General features: G+C 44.2%; 1 protein-coding gene across 1 annotated transcript in view; it reads right to left on the bottom strand.

Annotated features, from left to right (window-relative positions):
- Positions 1-9,620: 9,620 nt before the first annotated feature.
- The window catches only part of elapor2b (endosome-lysosome associated apoptosis and autophagy regulator family member 2b), a 127,599-nt gene continuing 119,674 nt past the window's right edge, over positions 9,621-17,545 (bottom strand). Inside the window, exons 21-22 of the mRNA XM_060842588.1 lie at positions 15,610-15,775; positions 9,621-11,945 (exon numbers count right to left, since the gene is read on the bottom strand). Coding sequence (XP_060698571.1) covers positions 11,886-11,945; positions 15,610-15,775 — 226 coding nt within the window. The 3' untranslated portion in view covers positions 9,621-11,885. The remainder of the gene's footprint in view (positions 11,946-15,609; positions 15,776-17,545) is intronic.

The raw sequence follows: 17,545 nt of genomic DNA on the forward strand, positions 1-17,545 counted from the left end.
GGAAACCAGAGTCTAGATTAGAGTGGAACTGGAAAAGCACAGCAGTGCAGGCAGCATCCGAGGAGCAGGAAAATCGACGCTTCGGTCAAAAGCCCTTCATCAGGAAGGGTGATGAAACTGGCTTGTCTGACTTTCCTGATACAGTCCTCCAATCTAGGAATTGGATATGAGTCTGATTTTGTAATGGCGCTGACCTTCCGATGATCTACGCAGAATCATTGAGTCCTGTCCAGTTTGGGAACTAAGACAATCGGCAAACTCCACTCACTTGGGATTGGTTCGATGATATCCTCATCGAGCATGGCCTCCACCTCCACCTGGACCTGTCTGGCTTTGAAAGGGTTAAGCTGATAGGGCTGTTGTTTTATCAGAGCAGTATTCCCTACATCTACTTCATGTACAATAGCATTAGTCCTCCCCATCCGATTCTTACAGATGGCCTGAAACTGCAGTAACAAATCTTTCAACTGTGTTCTATACCCCTGAGGCAGATAGCTTACTAACCTATCCCTCTCCTCAAGGACTTCCTCATTTTTTAATCCATTTTGAGGCGTATCAAAATCCACATCATCTGGATTTGATTCCCCACCTTGCGGGGCAGTAACTAACATCTGTTTCTCCAGTTCTTTCTCTCTAATGTAATACGGTTTCAACATGTTCACATGACAAATCTGAAACCTTTTTCTCTATCTGACAGCTTGACTAAATAGTTCACCTGAATCAACTTTTTCTCAATTTGATAGGGACCACTAAACCTGGCTTTGAAGGGATCTCCGATCACTGGGAACAGTACTAACATGTCATCCCCTCGGGAAAACGTCCGAGTCTCAGAGCTTTTACCTGCCACCTGTTTCATTCTGCACTGTGCCCTCTTTAGGCGCTAGGTGAAAACGATGACTGCAGATGCTAGATTAGAGTGGTGCTGAAAAAGCACAGCAGGTTAAGCAGCATCCAAGTAACAGGAACATCGATGTTTCAGTCAAAAGCTCTTCATCAGGTCTTTAGGTGCTGTTTAGCTAACTCACCTACTTGATTTAATCTCTCCCACACCTCCGATACAGAATCTAAGTGTGAGATCTCGGACTTTGGTCCTGTCAATTTTTCTTCAATTAATTTCAAAGGATTCCTCACTTCCTGACTGAATATTATCTCAAAGGGAGTAAACTGAGTAGATTTGTTTGGGGCAAATCTAATGGCAAACAATATGAATGGAATATCTTTATCCCAATCAAAGAACAAAGAAAAATTACAGCCCAGGAACAGGCCCTTCGTCCCTCCAAGCCTGAGCCGATCCAAATCCACTGTCTAAACCTGTCGCCCAATTCCTAAACATCTGTATCCCTCTGCTCCCACCTACTCATGCATCTGTCCAGATGCACCTTAAATGAATCTACCGGGCCTGCCTCTACCACCTCTGCTGGCAACGTGTTCCAGGCACCTATCCCCCTTAAACTTTTCACCTCTCACTTTGAACGCGTGACCTCTTGTTATTAAATCCCTCATCCTGGGAAAAAGCCTATCTCTATCCACTCTGTCTATACCCTTCATGATTTTGTAGACCTCAATCATAACCTACTCAACCTCTCTTCATAGCTATCACCTTCCATACCAGGCAACATCCTCGCAAACCTCCTCTACACCCTCTCCAAAGCATCCACATCCTTTTGGTAATGTGGTGATCAGAACTGTACACAGTATTCTAAATGTGGCCAAAACTAAGTCTTGTACAATTTTAACATGACCTGCCAGCTCTTATACCCAATACCCCGTCCAATGAAGGCAAGCATACCATATGCCTTCTTGACCACTCTATCCACCTGTGCAGCAACCTTCAGGGTACAATGGACCTGCACTCCCAGATCTCTCTGCCCATCAACTTTTCCCAAGGCTCTTCCGTTCATTGTAAATTCGCTCTAGAATTAGACTTCCCAAAATGCATCACCTCACATTTGTCTGGAATGAACTCCATCTGCCACTTTTCTGCTGAACTCTCCAGTCTATCTACATCCTCCTGTATTCTCTGACAGTCCCCTATTGTTTCTGCTACTCCACCAATCTTTGTGTCATCTGCAAACTTGCTGATCACATCAACAGTGCCCTCTTCCAGATCATTTATGTATATTACAAACAACAGTGGCCCCAACACTGATTCCTGTGGAACACCACTGGTCACCTTTCTCCATTTTGAGAAATTCCCTTGGGTAATCCTGTCAGTATGCTCTCAACATGGTCTTCAAGGTCTGATGCCATCTTTCTAAAGCTCCCTGGGATTCAGGATGATACACACTGGATTTAAAGTGCTGTATACCTGAGCTACCCATAACCTCCTTGAACAGCCTAGCAGTAAAGTTTGTCCCTTGGTCTGACTGAATCTCTCTGGGTAACCCATACCGTGTGAGAAAGTTACTAACTCCTCTATCACCCTTTTTGCCTTGATAATGGAATTGCTTGTGGAAATCTGGTAGACATATCCATTCTGGTTAACAGGTACTGGTTCCCACTTTTGGTTCTCAGGAGGGGACCTACGCCCTGTGAAAGGTTCTTCAAATGTGGGAATTGGTAACAGAGATACTGGTTTAATACCGTCTGTGGCTTTCCTACCATTTGGGCTCGTATGACACGTTCACCAAAAGTTAACCACATCCTTGTGCAGTCCAGGCCAATAAAAATTTTTTTGTACCTCAGTCTGAGTCTTTCATACCCCCAGGTAACCTCCTACAGGTAGTTCATGTGCTACCCGTAACACTTCCTGTCTGCATGCTACATAATCTGGTGCACTTCAGCACATTTCTCCTCTGCACTAACCTGCCGTGGTCTCCATTTCCATCTGAGGAGTCTATCTTTCAGATAATAACTCTCAGGAATATTCTCAGCCTGCTTTTCAGAGTTTCCATCTACAAATATATCTTTTATTGTCTTGTCTTGCCTTTCAGGTCTAAACACTTCTGCCTGTTCAGGATTTTCCTGCACCATTATGTCAGCAGAGTGTTCACTAACTGAACCTCAACTCCTTCACCTTTCTCTTTACTTTTCACTTCGTGCTGTGACTTATGATAGTGGGATCTGGTTACCACACAGTCTGGGAAAATACCAGGATAGTTCTGTTTTTACTCCTCAGTTTCTTGGTCTTCCTTGAGCTTCTCCACAACAAGTGGTGTCACTCCCACCTTGGATCCTGCCAAATCATTGTCAAGAACAAACTGAATTCCTGGAACTGACACTCTGTAAATCACTCCCACTGTAACTTCCCCAGACTTGAGTTGGCACTCCAACCTGATCTTACATAGGGGAACGCTACATTTCTGACCAGCTATCCCTCAAATTACCACACTCTCGGGTAACAGATCAGAAACAGTGCATATTCGCTCATCCCTTACTATCAGCGACTGGTTAGATCCTGTATCTCTCAAAATTATAACTTCTTGTCCTTCTCCCGCTGTTCTTTCTGAGTAAACTTTACCCACAGAGGCGAACTCTTTGTAGAGATCAGGCACCAACTCCATACCCAGCCCCTGCCGAGGCTGTGCACTCTCCTGCAGCTCTTGGGGTCTCCTTTACTCCCTTCACCAATGCCACTGGCTTAGCTTCTTTTATAATATTTTTTCCCACAGTGTATTTCTTTAACAACCAGTTCTGTAACTTTACAAGTCCCACTTTACCACAGGGGAAACACCTGAGGCCTTTCACCTCCTTTCCACTCTCTTGGGCTTCTTTTTCATCCTCTGGTAAATTCTTATCAGTGCTCTCTACTCTTGGTTTAGTAGTGTAGGGTCTCCCCTTCCATCCCTCACATGATGAGATTCTGATTGGAAGCTTGTCTTATGCACCAACATGTACCCATCTGCTAATCCTGTTGCCCTTCTCACTGCCTGAACTTTCTGTTCCTCCACGTGAATTCTTACCATCTCTGGAAGTGAGTTTTTAAACTCCTCCAGCAGAATAATCTCTCTTAGAGCCTCAAAGGTCTTATCTATTTTCAAAGCATGCACCCACCGATAAAAATGACTATGTTTAATTCTTTCAAACTCAATAGAAGTCTGATCTGGTTCCTTCGTTAGGTTTCTGAACGGCTGTCTTTATGCTTCTGGTACCAATTCATAGGTACTTAAAAATAGCCTGTTTAACGTCTTCATAGGCCGACAAAACCCCCGATTACGATTTACAAAACAAAATGTCTTATTTCAAAACCAGGCAGCTTTTGGTTCTTCTCTGTATTCTGGTCTTTTTTTCTTCTTCAAGATTCTGCTTCACAGGTCACTGATTGATAAAGGTACCTTTAAGAGAGCTATATTTCAGGCAATCCTGACCTGCTGGCTTGGCAGTTCTTTCTCAATTGTTCAGGTTTTCCCGGTCTTATACCTCCAAAGCATCAGATTGTGTCATTGGCTTTTAAGATTGTCAATATACTCAATTCAAACTGGATTGGGATTTGGTATTTTTGAGGTATAATTTAAACTGATTGGCCGAACTTGAATGTTTTTTATCTCATAGCAACTCAGCCAGCGCTATCTGTTCTGAACCAAATGCTACTTGTAACTTCTCCAGCACTCGGTGTGTTTGCCAAGTCCTTCACTTCCTTAAAGGTACAATACACTTCTACACCTTCATAACAATCCATTGCCTCCAATAGCCGACTGTGGCAAACCTTATCTAACACCTTACTGAAATCCATATCCACCACATCAACCACTTTACCCTCATCCACCTGCTTGGTCACTTTCTCAAAGAACTCTAAGGTTTGTGAGACACAACCTACCCTTCACAAAACCATGTTGACTATCCCTAATCAAGTTATTCCCCTCTGGATGATTATAAATCCTATCTCTTTTAACCTTTTCCAACACTCTACCCACAACCGAAGTCAGACTCACAGGTCTATAATTACCAGGGTTGTCTCTACTCCCCTTCTTGAACAAGGGTACAACATTTGCTATTCTCCAGTCTTCTGGCACTATTCCTGAAGACAATGACAACATAAAGATCAAAGTCAAAGACACTGCAATCTCCTCCCCTGGCTTCCCAGAGAATCCTAGGATAAATCCCATCTGGCCCAGGAATACTGAGGAAAAATATTCATTTGGGGTTTCCCTTGTCTCCTCGGACTCCACACACAACTTCCCACTACTATCCTTGATTGGCCCTAATCTTACTATAGTCATTCTTTTATTCCAGATATACCTATGGAAAGCTTTGAGGTTTTCCTTGATCCTATCTGCCAATGACTTCTCATGTCCCCTCCTGACTCTTCTTGGCTCTCTCTTTAGATCTTTTCTGGCTAACTTGTAACTCTCAAGACCCCTGAGCCTTCATGTCTCATCCTAACATAAGTCTTCTTCTTCACCTTGACCTTATGACTTAAGAATCTGTGAGGTACCTTGTTGAATGCCTTCTCCAAATCTTTTGGTTCCCCTCTATCCACTCTGGTTGAGACTTTCTTGAAAAACTCTAGGAAGTTAGTCAGGCATGCCTTCCCTTTCATGCACCCATTAAGGCCCTGGTTCTGCAGCCTCAAGTCATTTGGAATGTCCTTCATGCATTTATCCTGTACAGCCCTGGTAGAGTTCTTTCAGTTTCTACGTGATAGGAATATAGAAGATAGGGGCAGGAGAAGGCCATTCAGCCCCTCGAGGTAAAAACAATGACTGCGATGCTGGAAACCAGATTCTGGAGTAGTGGTGCTGGAAGAGCACCAGGATTCCTGGTGAAGGGCTTTTGCCCGAAACGTTGATTTTGCTGCACTTTGGATGTTGCCTGAACTGCTGTGCTCTTTCAGCCTCTCGTGCCTGCTCTACCATTCCATATGATCATAAGGAAGAGTGGAAATAAGGCCATTCAACCCATTCAGCCATTCAATCATGGCTGTTGGGCATTTCAACGTCACTTATCCACACTCTCCCCATATCCCTTAATTCCTTGTGGGATTAAGAATTAATCTCTGCCTTGAAGACATTTAATGCCATGGCCTGCACTGTGCTCCATGGCATTGACTGGAAGCAGAGCCAGTGGCTGATGAAATTCAACTTAAGCAAAGGTGAAGTCATGCACTTTGGAAAAAAGAATACAGGCATGGACTATTTTCTAAACTGTGATAAAATTCATAAAGCCAAAGTACAAAGGAATCTGGGAGTGCTGGTCCAGGATTCTTTAAAGGTTAACTTACAGGTTGAGTCCATGATTAAGAAAGTGGCACTGTGGCTCAGTGGTTAGCCTCACAGCGCCAGGGACCCGGGTTTGATTCCTGTCTTGGGTGACTGTCTGTGTGGAGTTTGCATATTCTCCCCGTGTCTCCAGTTTCCTCCCACAATCCAAAGGTGTGCAGGTTAAGTGGATTGGCCATGCTAAATTGCCCAGAGCGTTAGGGGCATTAGTCAGGGGGAAATGTAGAGAAATAAGGGAATGGGTCTAGGTGGGTTACTCCTTGGAGGGTCAGTGTGGACTTGCTGGGCTGAATGGCCTGTTCCCACACTGTAGAGATTTGAAGTAACTAAGTAAAAGCGAATGTAATGTTGTCATTTATCTTGAGAGGGTTGGCATGTAAAAGCAGCAATGTGCTTCTGAGAGTTTATAGAGCTGTGGTTAGGCCCCATTTGGAGTACTGTATCCAAATTTGGGCCCCACACCTCAGGAAGGACATACTTGCTCTGGAGTGTGTCCAGTGGAGATTCACATGGATGATCCCTGGAATGGTGGGCCTAACATACGATGAACAGCTGAGGACCCTCGGATGTATTCATTAGAGTTTAGAAGGTTGAGGAGAGATCTAATAGAAACTTAGAAGATAATGCGTGGCTTAGAAAGGGTGGACCCTGGGAAGTTGTTTCCATTAAGCAGGGAGACTAGGACCTGTGGGCACAGCCTTAAAATTAGAGAAGGTCAATTTAAACAGAAATGAGGGGATATTTCTTCAGCCAGAGAGTGGCGTGCCTGTGGAATTCATTGCCATGGAGCGCAGTGGAGACCGGGACGTTAAATGTCTTCATGGCAGAGATTGATAAATTCTTGATCTTGCAAGGAACTCGGGGCTACGGGTAAGTGGAATTGAAATGCCCATTAGCCATGATGAAATGGCGGAGTGGACGCAATGGGCCAAACGGCCTTACTTCCACTCCTATGTCTTATGGCCTTATGGTCTAAAATCCACGACGACTTCTATCTAGAAGTTCAAAGGCAGCAGAGTTTCCCTCCAAGCCACTCACCATCCTGACTTGGAAATATCTCACCATTGCTTCAGTGTCGCTGGGTCAAAACCCTAGAATTGCCTCCTCAAGGACATTGTGGGTCAACCCATAGCAGATGGACTGCAGCAGTTCAAGAAGGCAGCTCACCCCCACCTTCTCAAGGGGCAACTAGGGACGGGCAATAAATGCTGGGCCCAGACAGCGACATCCCATGAAAGTATTTTAAAAATCCGTTCTACTGTGCCATTTCATTGTGGGTCAGAGAGAGAAAGTGTGATATCGGTCACTCTCCATTTTGCACTCCTGTCAACTTAAAGAACAGAATATGAGACACCAGAAAGTCCCAAAACTGCTCACATTTATTTAAGAAAGGTGACAGCAAAGACCATGACCATTGTGGTTAACAAAGACTGTACAACTTGGCAGAAAAAAAACACATAAAGCATGACTCCAAAATATACAAACAATGCACACATTCTCAAAAAAAACTAGAATGTACAACACGTGGAAAGAATTTTAAATGGTGTAACCTCTGTCTCTAAACATAGCATCATATATTTGTACTTCAGATAAATTTCTTTCTCGATATACTTATGCTTCATTGTGTTTGGAGAAATTGACCAGTAGTGCACTTAAAGCAACAAATATCAAACAGTGCAAGTAATATTCAGAAAAAACTAATTTATTATAACTAAGCACACAATTTTTTTTAAAAATTAAAATGATACAGAGTTTTATGTTGACTTGGACTCCCCAGTTAACCTCATCATTTTTCTTGGTGCTATTCTCTGCAATATCTGCACAAACTAGCATAAAGCATTGAGAAATTTTAAGTTAAAAATCACACAACACCAGGTTACAGTCCAACAATTAGTGCAAACTTTCAAAGTGCTGCTTCTTCATCAGGTAACGAGTGGAGTCAGATCATTACTCCACCACATCACTACTCCACTAGCTACCCGACAAAATAACAGCGCTCTGAAAGCTGGTACTTCCAAATAAACCTGTTGGACTATAACCTGATCTTTAACTTTGTCCACTCAGTCCAACATCAGCATCTCCACATCAGAAAAATTTAAAGTGTAACTTAAGATTCCCTGAAATATTGTGCTAGTTTTTTAAAAAGCACCACATTGCACCAAGACATGACCCAAAAGGAGGACCACATCCCCAGTCTGAGTTAAATCACCATGCTGAGGTTCCACCCATCACATCCTTCAGCAAGTTCCAATCACCAGAATCTTTGGGAGTAAAGTGACTGTTCGGTAAATCATGAAAGGGTTTGAGTTTAAAAAAAGAATTTAAAAACAACCGATTACCCCAATTTACAAAATAGCTCTGCATGTGTTTAAAAAGTACACATAGATATTTAAAATCATAGGTCGTGAACTGATGTTGAGAGTCAAAATGCTATTTTTTGCAATAAATCTATTTTTAAGTGTATTAATCAAAGTCTTCAAAATTATCAAGCACATTAAGGAATATTGTTTAAAAACAATATTTCTAAAAATTGAACCATGTTTTAAAAATGTTGCCCAGCTGCTGATTCTGTGCAGATCTTACACAGATCAAAATGAAAATAGGTTTGAACAGAAACTCAAGGAGGAGGTGGGGACAGAGGGACCAATTAGCCAAAAGGATATAGTCTTAGACACAGTATAATGTACCAATCACCTCCACCGTGGAAACACTGCCCTCTTGTGTCAAAATATGGTTATGCACAGATCAAAAGTATCTTTTGTAAAAGGGTAAAGTCACCAGAGTCCTCCTGGACCATCGGGCTGCTCCCTCCGAGAGAGAGAGGGGGGACTGATTTAACCTGGGGCTCACCATGCTTCAGGTGAAGGGAGAGATTGAGAAGGAGAGTCCTTTATAGTAACATTAGCCAGTGTAGGAATCGAACCTATGCTGTCACTCTATTGTAAACTTGGTCATCCTACCAACTGAGCTTTACGTTTTGCAATTAATGTCTAATTAATGTCTAACTAAAACTAGTAACTGCTTTACTAGAAATTAAATATGTGCATTAGAGAAGTAATCCACGAACTTAATCAAAATATCATTCTTCACTTCCAGTTCTCTAAGTGTGCTGAGATGTTTGTTCATTCGTTTCAAATCATTTTTCTAAACTCTGAATCTTCCAGTTCGATTTTACAGCCAAATTAGCCTGTTATTAAATAACAAACAAAACACCCCCCCATTAGTCAAAAGACATTCATTGAACTAAAATATCTTTATGTATATAATTTTCTAACTCACTGTAATACCTAAATTAACTGTCCCTTGATTTAATCTAATGGGAATCCGGCAGCACTGTCTCTTCAGTGCGCTCCATCTACGACTGCAAAAAACACAAAATTACAAAGAAACATTTCACCCTCATATTTATATCAAAAATTGCACCCCCACTTCACAATTTCAAAAATTCAAATCACTAAATCATTTATTATCATAAACATTTATTATCATAAACATTGCACACTTCAGAACTGAGGATCAAAAGTCACGGTCACTCCTTCTGATTATACAAAACAGCACTGCCCTGGAAAGGATTTCTGACCTGGCTAGTTTTTTTATATATAAGAGCGACAGGTATCTGTGGTCACCTGAAGGGTGGGTTGTGACTATTCTGCCTTGCTCATGAGTGAAGCAAAACTTTGATTGGGTTGACAAGTTTGTGACACGATAAGCTTGACTGCTAAATATAACATCACCAAGATCTAGAGGAAAAGGGGTAACGTCAATTAGTACTTTGATGAAGTAAAACTTGTTTAATACATTCACTCACCGACATTTGCAAATGGTTTTAATGAGACTTGCTGCCACTTGATGGTTGGTGGAAGGAACAATCTGTGTAGAAGATCTTTCCTGGGCATATAGTGTTATTAATTAAATAAAAGCAAATCAGTGCTGTAAAATATGAAACTAAAACAGAAATTGTTGAAGAAACTCAGCAGATCTGGTAGCAGCTGTGGAGAGAAAACGAGGTCAAGTTTTTGAGTCTGATAGGACTTCTTCAGAATCTTTCTTCAGTTATTAAGCAGTTCCCTGTTGTCGCAAAACTATCTATTAAACTTTCCATAATGTTTATTTAATGCACAGATCAATTCTTACACAGCCTGTACAGAAATGAATTGATTCACTATGTACTTTATACACTGAATTTTAAAAATGTGACAATGTTTTTCTGCTTCCTTTGGTACCACAGTCCAATGTCTGTTTCATCCTAGCAACATGCTGCCCCAACCCTTAGTGATTTCTGACAGTGATCACGGTTACAACAGACAGCATTAAAAATTGGGTCCTCGTTTCAGTAACTTTTCTCAAAGAGCTACAAGCCTGCGTTTCTGTGCAGTTTCTAAAAACAAATCAGTCTTCGACTGATACATTGAATGTGGTCAACTCTGCAGCATTACTTTTTTCATTGTCAATAATTGAAAATAATGAAGCATTAATAAACATTACCGAAATAACGTGTAAAATGTCATAAAGGATGGTGATCAAAGTAACAGGCTGCAAATGACTTTCAGGGAACACCATGGACCAGCTATACCTTGCATCAGCCACAAGAGGGCACAATGAGCAAGTGTCAATTAAAACCATTGCAAGTGAAGAAATGATTGAGCAGCAGCTCTCACAGCCCAGCACCAACACTTTAAACAGTCTGTTAGTGATTTGCAACAAATGTTCAATTTCTGTAATAACATACAGACTGAATCATGTTCAATGCACACTCCAGGAAGTTTCACCTTCCCAATACAAAGAGTTTTATCAAATCAAGACAAGATGATAGTGTTAGAGGATTTTTCACAGAATCCTTCATAGAATCATAGAATCCCTACAGTGTAGAAGCAGACCATTTGACCCATCAAGTCCACACCAACCCTGCGAACAGCATCCCACCCAGACCCCAAACATCCCTGCACTATCCCTGTAACCACACAGTTAACCCCAACCCCCCTAACCTGCACATCCCTGCACAGTATTGTCATTTTCCCATGGCCAATCCACCTAATCCGAACATCTTTGGATTGTGGGAGGAAACCGGAGCACCTGGAGGAAACCCACACAGACACTGGGAGAATGTGCAAATTCCACAGAGACTGTCTCCTGAGGTGGAATCGAACTCTGATCCCTGGACTTTTAGAAAATAATGTGATGTTCACTGTCTTGTAAACATTACAAGGTTATTTTCATCATTGAGACACGGACTTACCTGCTGCTTTGTACATTATAAACATAATCCAGAGTTTAAATCCATCACTTTAAATTATGGAACTTACTGTTGCAGTATCCAGCTCAATACAGCTATACTGAAAATTTGGGAAATAAAGTAATGCAGTTAACTGCAAGGAGAAACAAGGGAATAAAGAAAAATAACTTAGCAAACCACACAAATGGTAGAAGAAAAATAACATGTCCAATTATATTGGTGACATAGTAAAAAGAATGAATATAAGCTCTTCCTGAGATTTATGTTGTCAGTTTGGCAACCAGCAGAGTCTATCACATTTGGCAACTTACGTCTGATACTCCCTACAATTAGCACAATAAGGCAATCACACAGTTCCTATTTGCAAACGTTTCTTTTCAGTAGTATTTCAGGTACAGTCGTACTTGAGATGTCTTCATGGTTCAAGCTGGTACACACGCTTGCATTTTGTTGTAGGGATTACTGCCAACATTTCCGTAGCCAATTTTCCACCTTCATATATTGCGAGCTCTTGGTGACTTGAGTTGAACAGACTCAAAAATATCTTCTTTGTCCTTGTGTGAGAAAAGTAGTAAAAGATTCATCGATCAGATTTAGTTTCTGATAATTTAATTAAGGCAAATGCTGCCATGTGATTAAATGAATACCAAATTAAAACTAATCCTAACTAATTAGAAGAAAGAGTTTGATTTTCTTCACATTAAAACTTTGGATTTGCTCTTGCCTCGTGCTATATGACTAGTGCCATGTTTTCAGTTTGCTCCCCCCCACTCCCCCTCCCCATTTTCCACTCGGGATCGCCTCACCACCCTCCTGCCTTATACCACCACTCTTCCATCCTTGCTGATTCTAAACCTTCATTCACTAGCTCCCGATCCTCTCCTGCGCCTTCCTTCGTCCCTTACACGATCCTCGATTCAAATATCCTCACACCCTCTGATCTGCTCTCAACCCCATATGTGTAAAACATAAGAGATTAAGTAAAAGATATTATAAAATAAAATGCCATTTATTGTCACACAAGATAATAACATGATAAAGAGCAGGAGGAGACCATTCAGTCTCTCAACCCTGCTCCATCATTTAATATAATCATGGCTGATCTAACCATGGCCTCAATTCCAATTTCTGGATTAGTGGTGCTGGAAGAGCACAGCAGTTCAGGCAGAATCTGAGGAGCTCCTTGGATGCTGCCTGAACTGCTGTGCTCTTCCAGCATCACTAATCCAGAATCTGGTTTCCAGCATCTGCAGTCATTGTTTTTACCTCAATTCTAATTCCCTACTTGCTCTCTATAACCCTTCAACCCATGACTCATTTAAGCTCTGTCTATCTCGCCCTTAAATTTACTCAGTGGCCCAGCATCCACTGCACTCTGGGGGAGTTAATTCCACAGATTCATGACCATTTGAGAGAAGTAATTTCTCTTCAGTTCATCATTCTCTTTAAATTTACTGCCCCCAATCCTAAAACTGTGACCTCTCGCTCTAGATTGTTCCACAGGAGGAACCATCCTCTCTACATCTACTTTGTCAATCCCCTTGAGTATCTGATGTTCCTCAATTACTCTCCACTCATTCTTCTAAACTCAAGACAGTATTGGCCTAAACCAGATTCTGGATCAGTGGTGCTGGAAGAGCACAGCAGTTCAGGCAGCATCCAATAAGCAGCGAAATCGATGTTTCGGGCAAAAGCCCTTCATCAGGAATAAAGGCAGAGAGCCTGAAGCATGGAGAGATAAGCTAGAGGAGGGTGGGGGTGGGGGGGAAAGTAGCATAGAGTACAATAGGTGAGTGGGGGAGGGGATGAAGGTGATAGGTCGGGGGCAGGGGGAGGGTGGAGTGGATAGGTGGAAAAGGAGATAGGCAGGTAGGATAAGTCATGGGGACAGTGCTGAGCTGGAAGGTTGGAACTGGGGTGAGGTGGGGGAAGGGGAAATGAGGAAACTGTTGAAGTCCACATTGATGCCCTGGGGTTGAAGTGTTCCGAGGCGGAAGATGAGGCGTTCTTCCTCCAGGCGTCTGGTGGTGAGGGAGCGGCGGTGAAGATGGCCCAGGACCTCCATGTCCTCGGTAGAGTGGGAGGGGGAGTTGAAATGTTGGGCCACGGGGCGGTGTGGTTGATTGGTGCGGGTGTCCCGGAGATGTTCCCTAAAGCACTCTGCTAGGAGGCGTCTAGTCTCCCCAATGTAGAGGAGACTGCATCAGGAGCAACGGTCACAATAAATGATATTAGTGGATGTGCAGGTAAAACTTTGATGGATGTGGAAGGCTCCCTTAGGGCCTTGGATGGAGGTGAGGGGGGAGGTGTGGGCGCAGGTTTTACAGTTCCTGAGGTGGCAGGGGAAGGTGCCAGGATGAGAGGGTGGGCTGTAGGGAGGCATGGACCTGACCAGATAGTCACGGAGGGAACAGTCTTTGGGAAGGCAGAAAGGGGTGGGAGGGAGATATATCCCTGGTGGTGGGGTCTTTTTGGAGGTGGCGGAAAGGTCGGCAAATGATTTGGTTTATGCGAAGGTTGGTAGGGTGGAAGGTGAGCACCAAGGGCGTTCTGTCCTTGTTACGGTTAGAGGGGTGGGATCTGAGGACGAAAGTGCGGGATGTGGACGAGATGCATTGGAGGGCATCTTTAACCACTCGGGAAGGGAATTGCGGTCTCTAAGGAAGGAGACCTTCTGGTGTGTTTTGTGGTGGAACTGTTCCTCCTGGGAGCAGATACGGCGGAGGCGGAGGAATTGGAAATACGGGATGGCATTTTTGCAAGAGGTAGGGTGGGAAGAGGTGTAATCCAGGTCGCTGTGGGAGTCGGTGGGTTTGTAAAAAATGTCAATGCCAAGTCGGTCATCATTAATGGAGATGGAGAGGTCCAGGAAAGGGAGGGAGGTGTCAGAGATGGTCCAGGTAAATTTAAGGTCAGGGTGGAATGTGTTGGTGAAGTTGATGAATTGCTCAACCTCCTCGCGGGAGAACGAGGTGGCGCCAATGCAGTCATCAATGTAGCGGAGGAAGAGGTGGAGAGTGGTGCTGGTGTAATTACGGAAGATCAACTGTTCTACATAGCCAACAAAGAGACAGGCATCGCTGGGGCCCATACGTGTGCCCATGGCTACCCCTTTGGTCTGGAGGAAGTGAGAAGATTCGAAGGAGAAATTGTTACGGGTGAGGACCAGTTCGGCCAAACGAATGAGAGTGTCGGTGGAAGGGTACTGTTGGGGACGTCTGGAGAGGAAAAAATGGAGGGCTTGGAGGCCCGGGCCATGGCGGATGGAGGTGTAGAGGGATTGGGTATCCATGGTGAAGATGAGGCGTTAGGAGCCAGGGAAATAGAAGTCTCGGAGGAGGTGGAGGGCGTGGGGGGTGTCTTGAACGTATGTGGGGAGTTCCTGGACGAGGGGGGATAGGACAGTGTAGATAGAGATGAGTTCAGTGGGGCAGGAGCATGCTGTCAATAGGTCGGCCAGGGTGGTCAGGCTTGTGGATCTTGGGAAGGAGGTAGAACCGGGCAGTGCGGGGTTCCCGGACTATGAGGTTGGAAGCTGCGGGTGGGAGATCTCCTGAGGTGATGAGGTTCTGTGTGGTCTTGGCCCAAACTACTCAACCTCTCTTCATAAGCCTAAAACCTCACCTCTAGGTTCAATCTAGCAAAGCTCCTTTGAACTGCCTCTAATACAACTACATCCTTCCTCAAGTAAAGGGATGTACAATACTTCAGGGGAACCTTAGAGTAGCTTTTAATTCCAAGATTTTATTGAGTTTAAATGCCATTGGCCTGGATTACTAACCCGAGGATATTAGCGCTTGTCCCCCACATCTGTATATTGAACTAACTGTAAAATGAATCAAAATGTGTGGCACTGGAAAAGCACGACTGGTCAGAGATCCTCGGAGGAGCAGGAGAATCGACGTTTTAAGCATACGCTCTTCATCAGGAGCTTATGCCCGAAACGTCGACTCTCCTGCTCCTCGGATACTGTCTGACCAGTCATGCTTTTCCAGCGCCACACGTTTCGACTCGGATCTCCAGGATCTGCAGGCCTCACTTTCTCCTAACTGTAAAATGAATCGATCCTTTAACAACATTTTGCATTCTGTCCACAAGGCCTGCTATTCCTGAGATGCTGCCTGGCCTGCTGTGCTTTGACCAGCAACACATTTGCAGCTGCACAAGTAGCAGCCAGAGAAACCTACTGCACGAGAGAGAGAAACGGATATTTCTCACCTTTGAAGTTAATGATTTCAGTTTCCCCAGTAAGGAAGGTTTATTGGAATAAACAATTTCATCTTCGTTATCTTCACCTTCCATTATAGCACAGCTGTCAGCTGCAGGGAGTTCCACTTCCCTCGAGTTTGTGTTCATCACCAGTCTCGAGTATTTGTACTCTAACCTAAAAGGAAAAAAGCAAATCGAGACTGAGAATGAGGAGGGGCCGGTGGAACACACAAATCCCTCACAAGGACAGAAATCCAAAAGAAGTGAGGATGCTGGACTTCAGAAACAAAAACAGAAGTTGCTGGAAAATCTCAGCAGATCTGGCAGCATCTGTGAAGAGAAATTAGAGTTAATGTCTTGGGTCCAGTGACCCTTCCTCAGAACTGATGGTAGCTAGGGAAAGGATGGATTTGTACAGAAGATGGGGTGGAGTGAGGGGGAGGGGTAAGGTGGAGCTGGAGCCCAAATAAAGAGAAAATCCATTGGACAGATGAAAGACTGGTTAAGGGTCATTGTGGGGGAAGGTGGCATCATCAGAATAGATGCAACAGAGGCGGAGGAACTGGGAGAGTAGAATAGAGTCTTTCCAGGGAGCAGGGTGAGAGGATGTGTAGTCAGACTAACTGTGGGAGTTGGTGGGTTTGTAGTGGATGTTAGCAGCCAGTCTATCTCCAGAAATGGGAATACAGATGTCGAGGAAGGGAGGTGAGGTGGGGGGGAGCTAAAGATGGAGGCGAGTCCTCCTTCTTCCTCAACCAAGCAACACTATGGTTGACAGGGTCCTCAGTCGGTTCTGACCCACCTCCCACACTCTGGCCCTCACCCCCCTCTCTCTCCCCTGCCACAACTGTGATAGGATACCCCTTGCCCTTACCTACCATCCCATCAGCATTCACATCCAGAGGATCATTAGCCACCATTCTCACCATCTCCAATGGAATTCCACCACCACCAGGCACACATTCCTCTCCCCTCCCTTGTCCACCTTCCGCAGGGACCATTCCCATCGGGGCACCCTAGTCCACTCTTCCTTCACTCCCAACAACCCCCACAGCCCTGCTACCACTGATGGTGTAACACCTGCCCATTTCCCTCCTCCCTACCGAGTATCCAAGGACCCAAACACACCTTCCAGGTGAGGCAGCACTTTACCTGCACTCCCCACAATCTAGTCTGCTTCCCTCACTGCTCCCAGTGTGGTCTCCTCTACACTGGGCAAACGGAGTGTAGGCTGGGTGAGTGTTTCGCAGAACATCTACATTCTATCTGTGGAAGAAGACTGAGCTTCCAGTTGCCTGCTACTTTACCACCCCACCCTGTTTCCTGGCCAACGTCTCAGTCTCAGGTTTGCTGCAGTGCTCCAGTGAAGCTCAGTGTAAGCTGGAAGAACCGCTCCTCATTTTCCCCTTGGGGACCCTGCAGCATCTAAGACTCAATACCGAGTTCAACTGTTTTCGGGCCTGAGAACCTTTCCCCACGATTCCCCCCAACCCCACACTCTCGGCCTTGTCATCACATTGGCTGCTGCCACTGGACACATCCTCAGTTTAAGGTTAGAGGGGAAAGAATAAAAGGGAACTTAGGGGCAAGTTATTTTTACACAGTGGGTGGTACGCATATGGAATGAGCTCCTAGCAGAAGTGGTTGAGGCAGGTACATTAACACCATTCAAAAGGCATTTGGACAAATAGATGGAAAGGAGAGGATTAGAAGGGTATGGGCCAAATGCAGGGAAATGGGGTGAGGTTTGATGGGACATTTTGATTGGAATGGACCAGTTTGACAAAAGGACCTGTCTCCGTGCTGTAGGACTCTATGATACACAGCCCATTGTCAGTCACTAATAGTTCTCCATTAGTAGCTATTGATTCCCCCAGACTGACCTTTAACACTCCTTTGTCTGTCCAACTGTTTTTCTCTCTCTTTGGGCTCTATCTCCACCTAT

The sequence above is a fragment of the Hemiscyllium ocellatum genome, chromosome 23 (assembly GCF_020745735.1).
Source record: "Hemiscyllium ocellatum isolate sHemOce1 chromosome 23, sHemOce1.pat.X.cur, whole genome shotgun sequence".
Lineage (NCBI taxonomy): Eukaryota > Metazoa > Chordata > Chondrichthyes > Orectolobiformes > Hemiscylliidae > Hemiscyllium > Hemiscyllium ocellatum.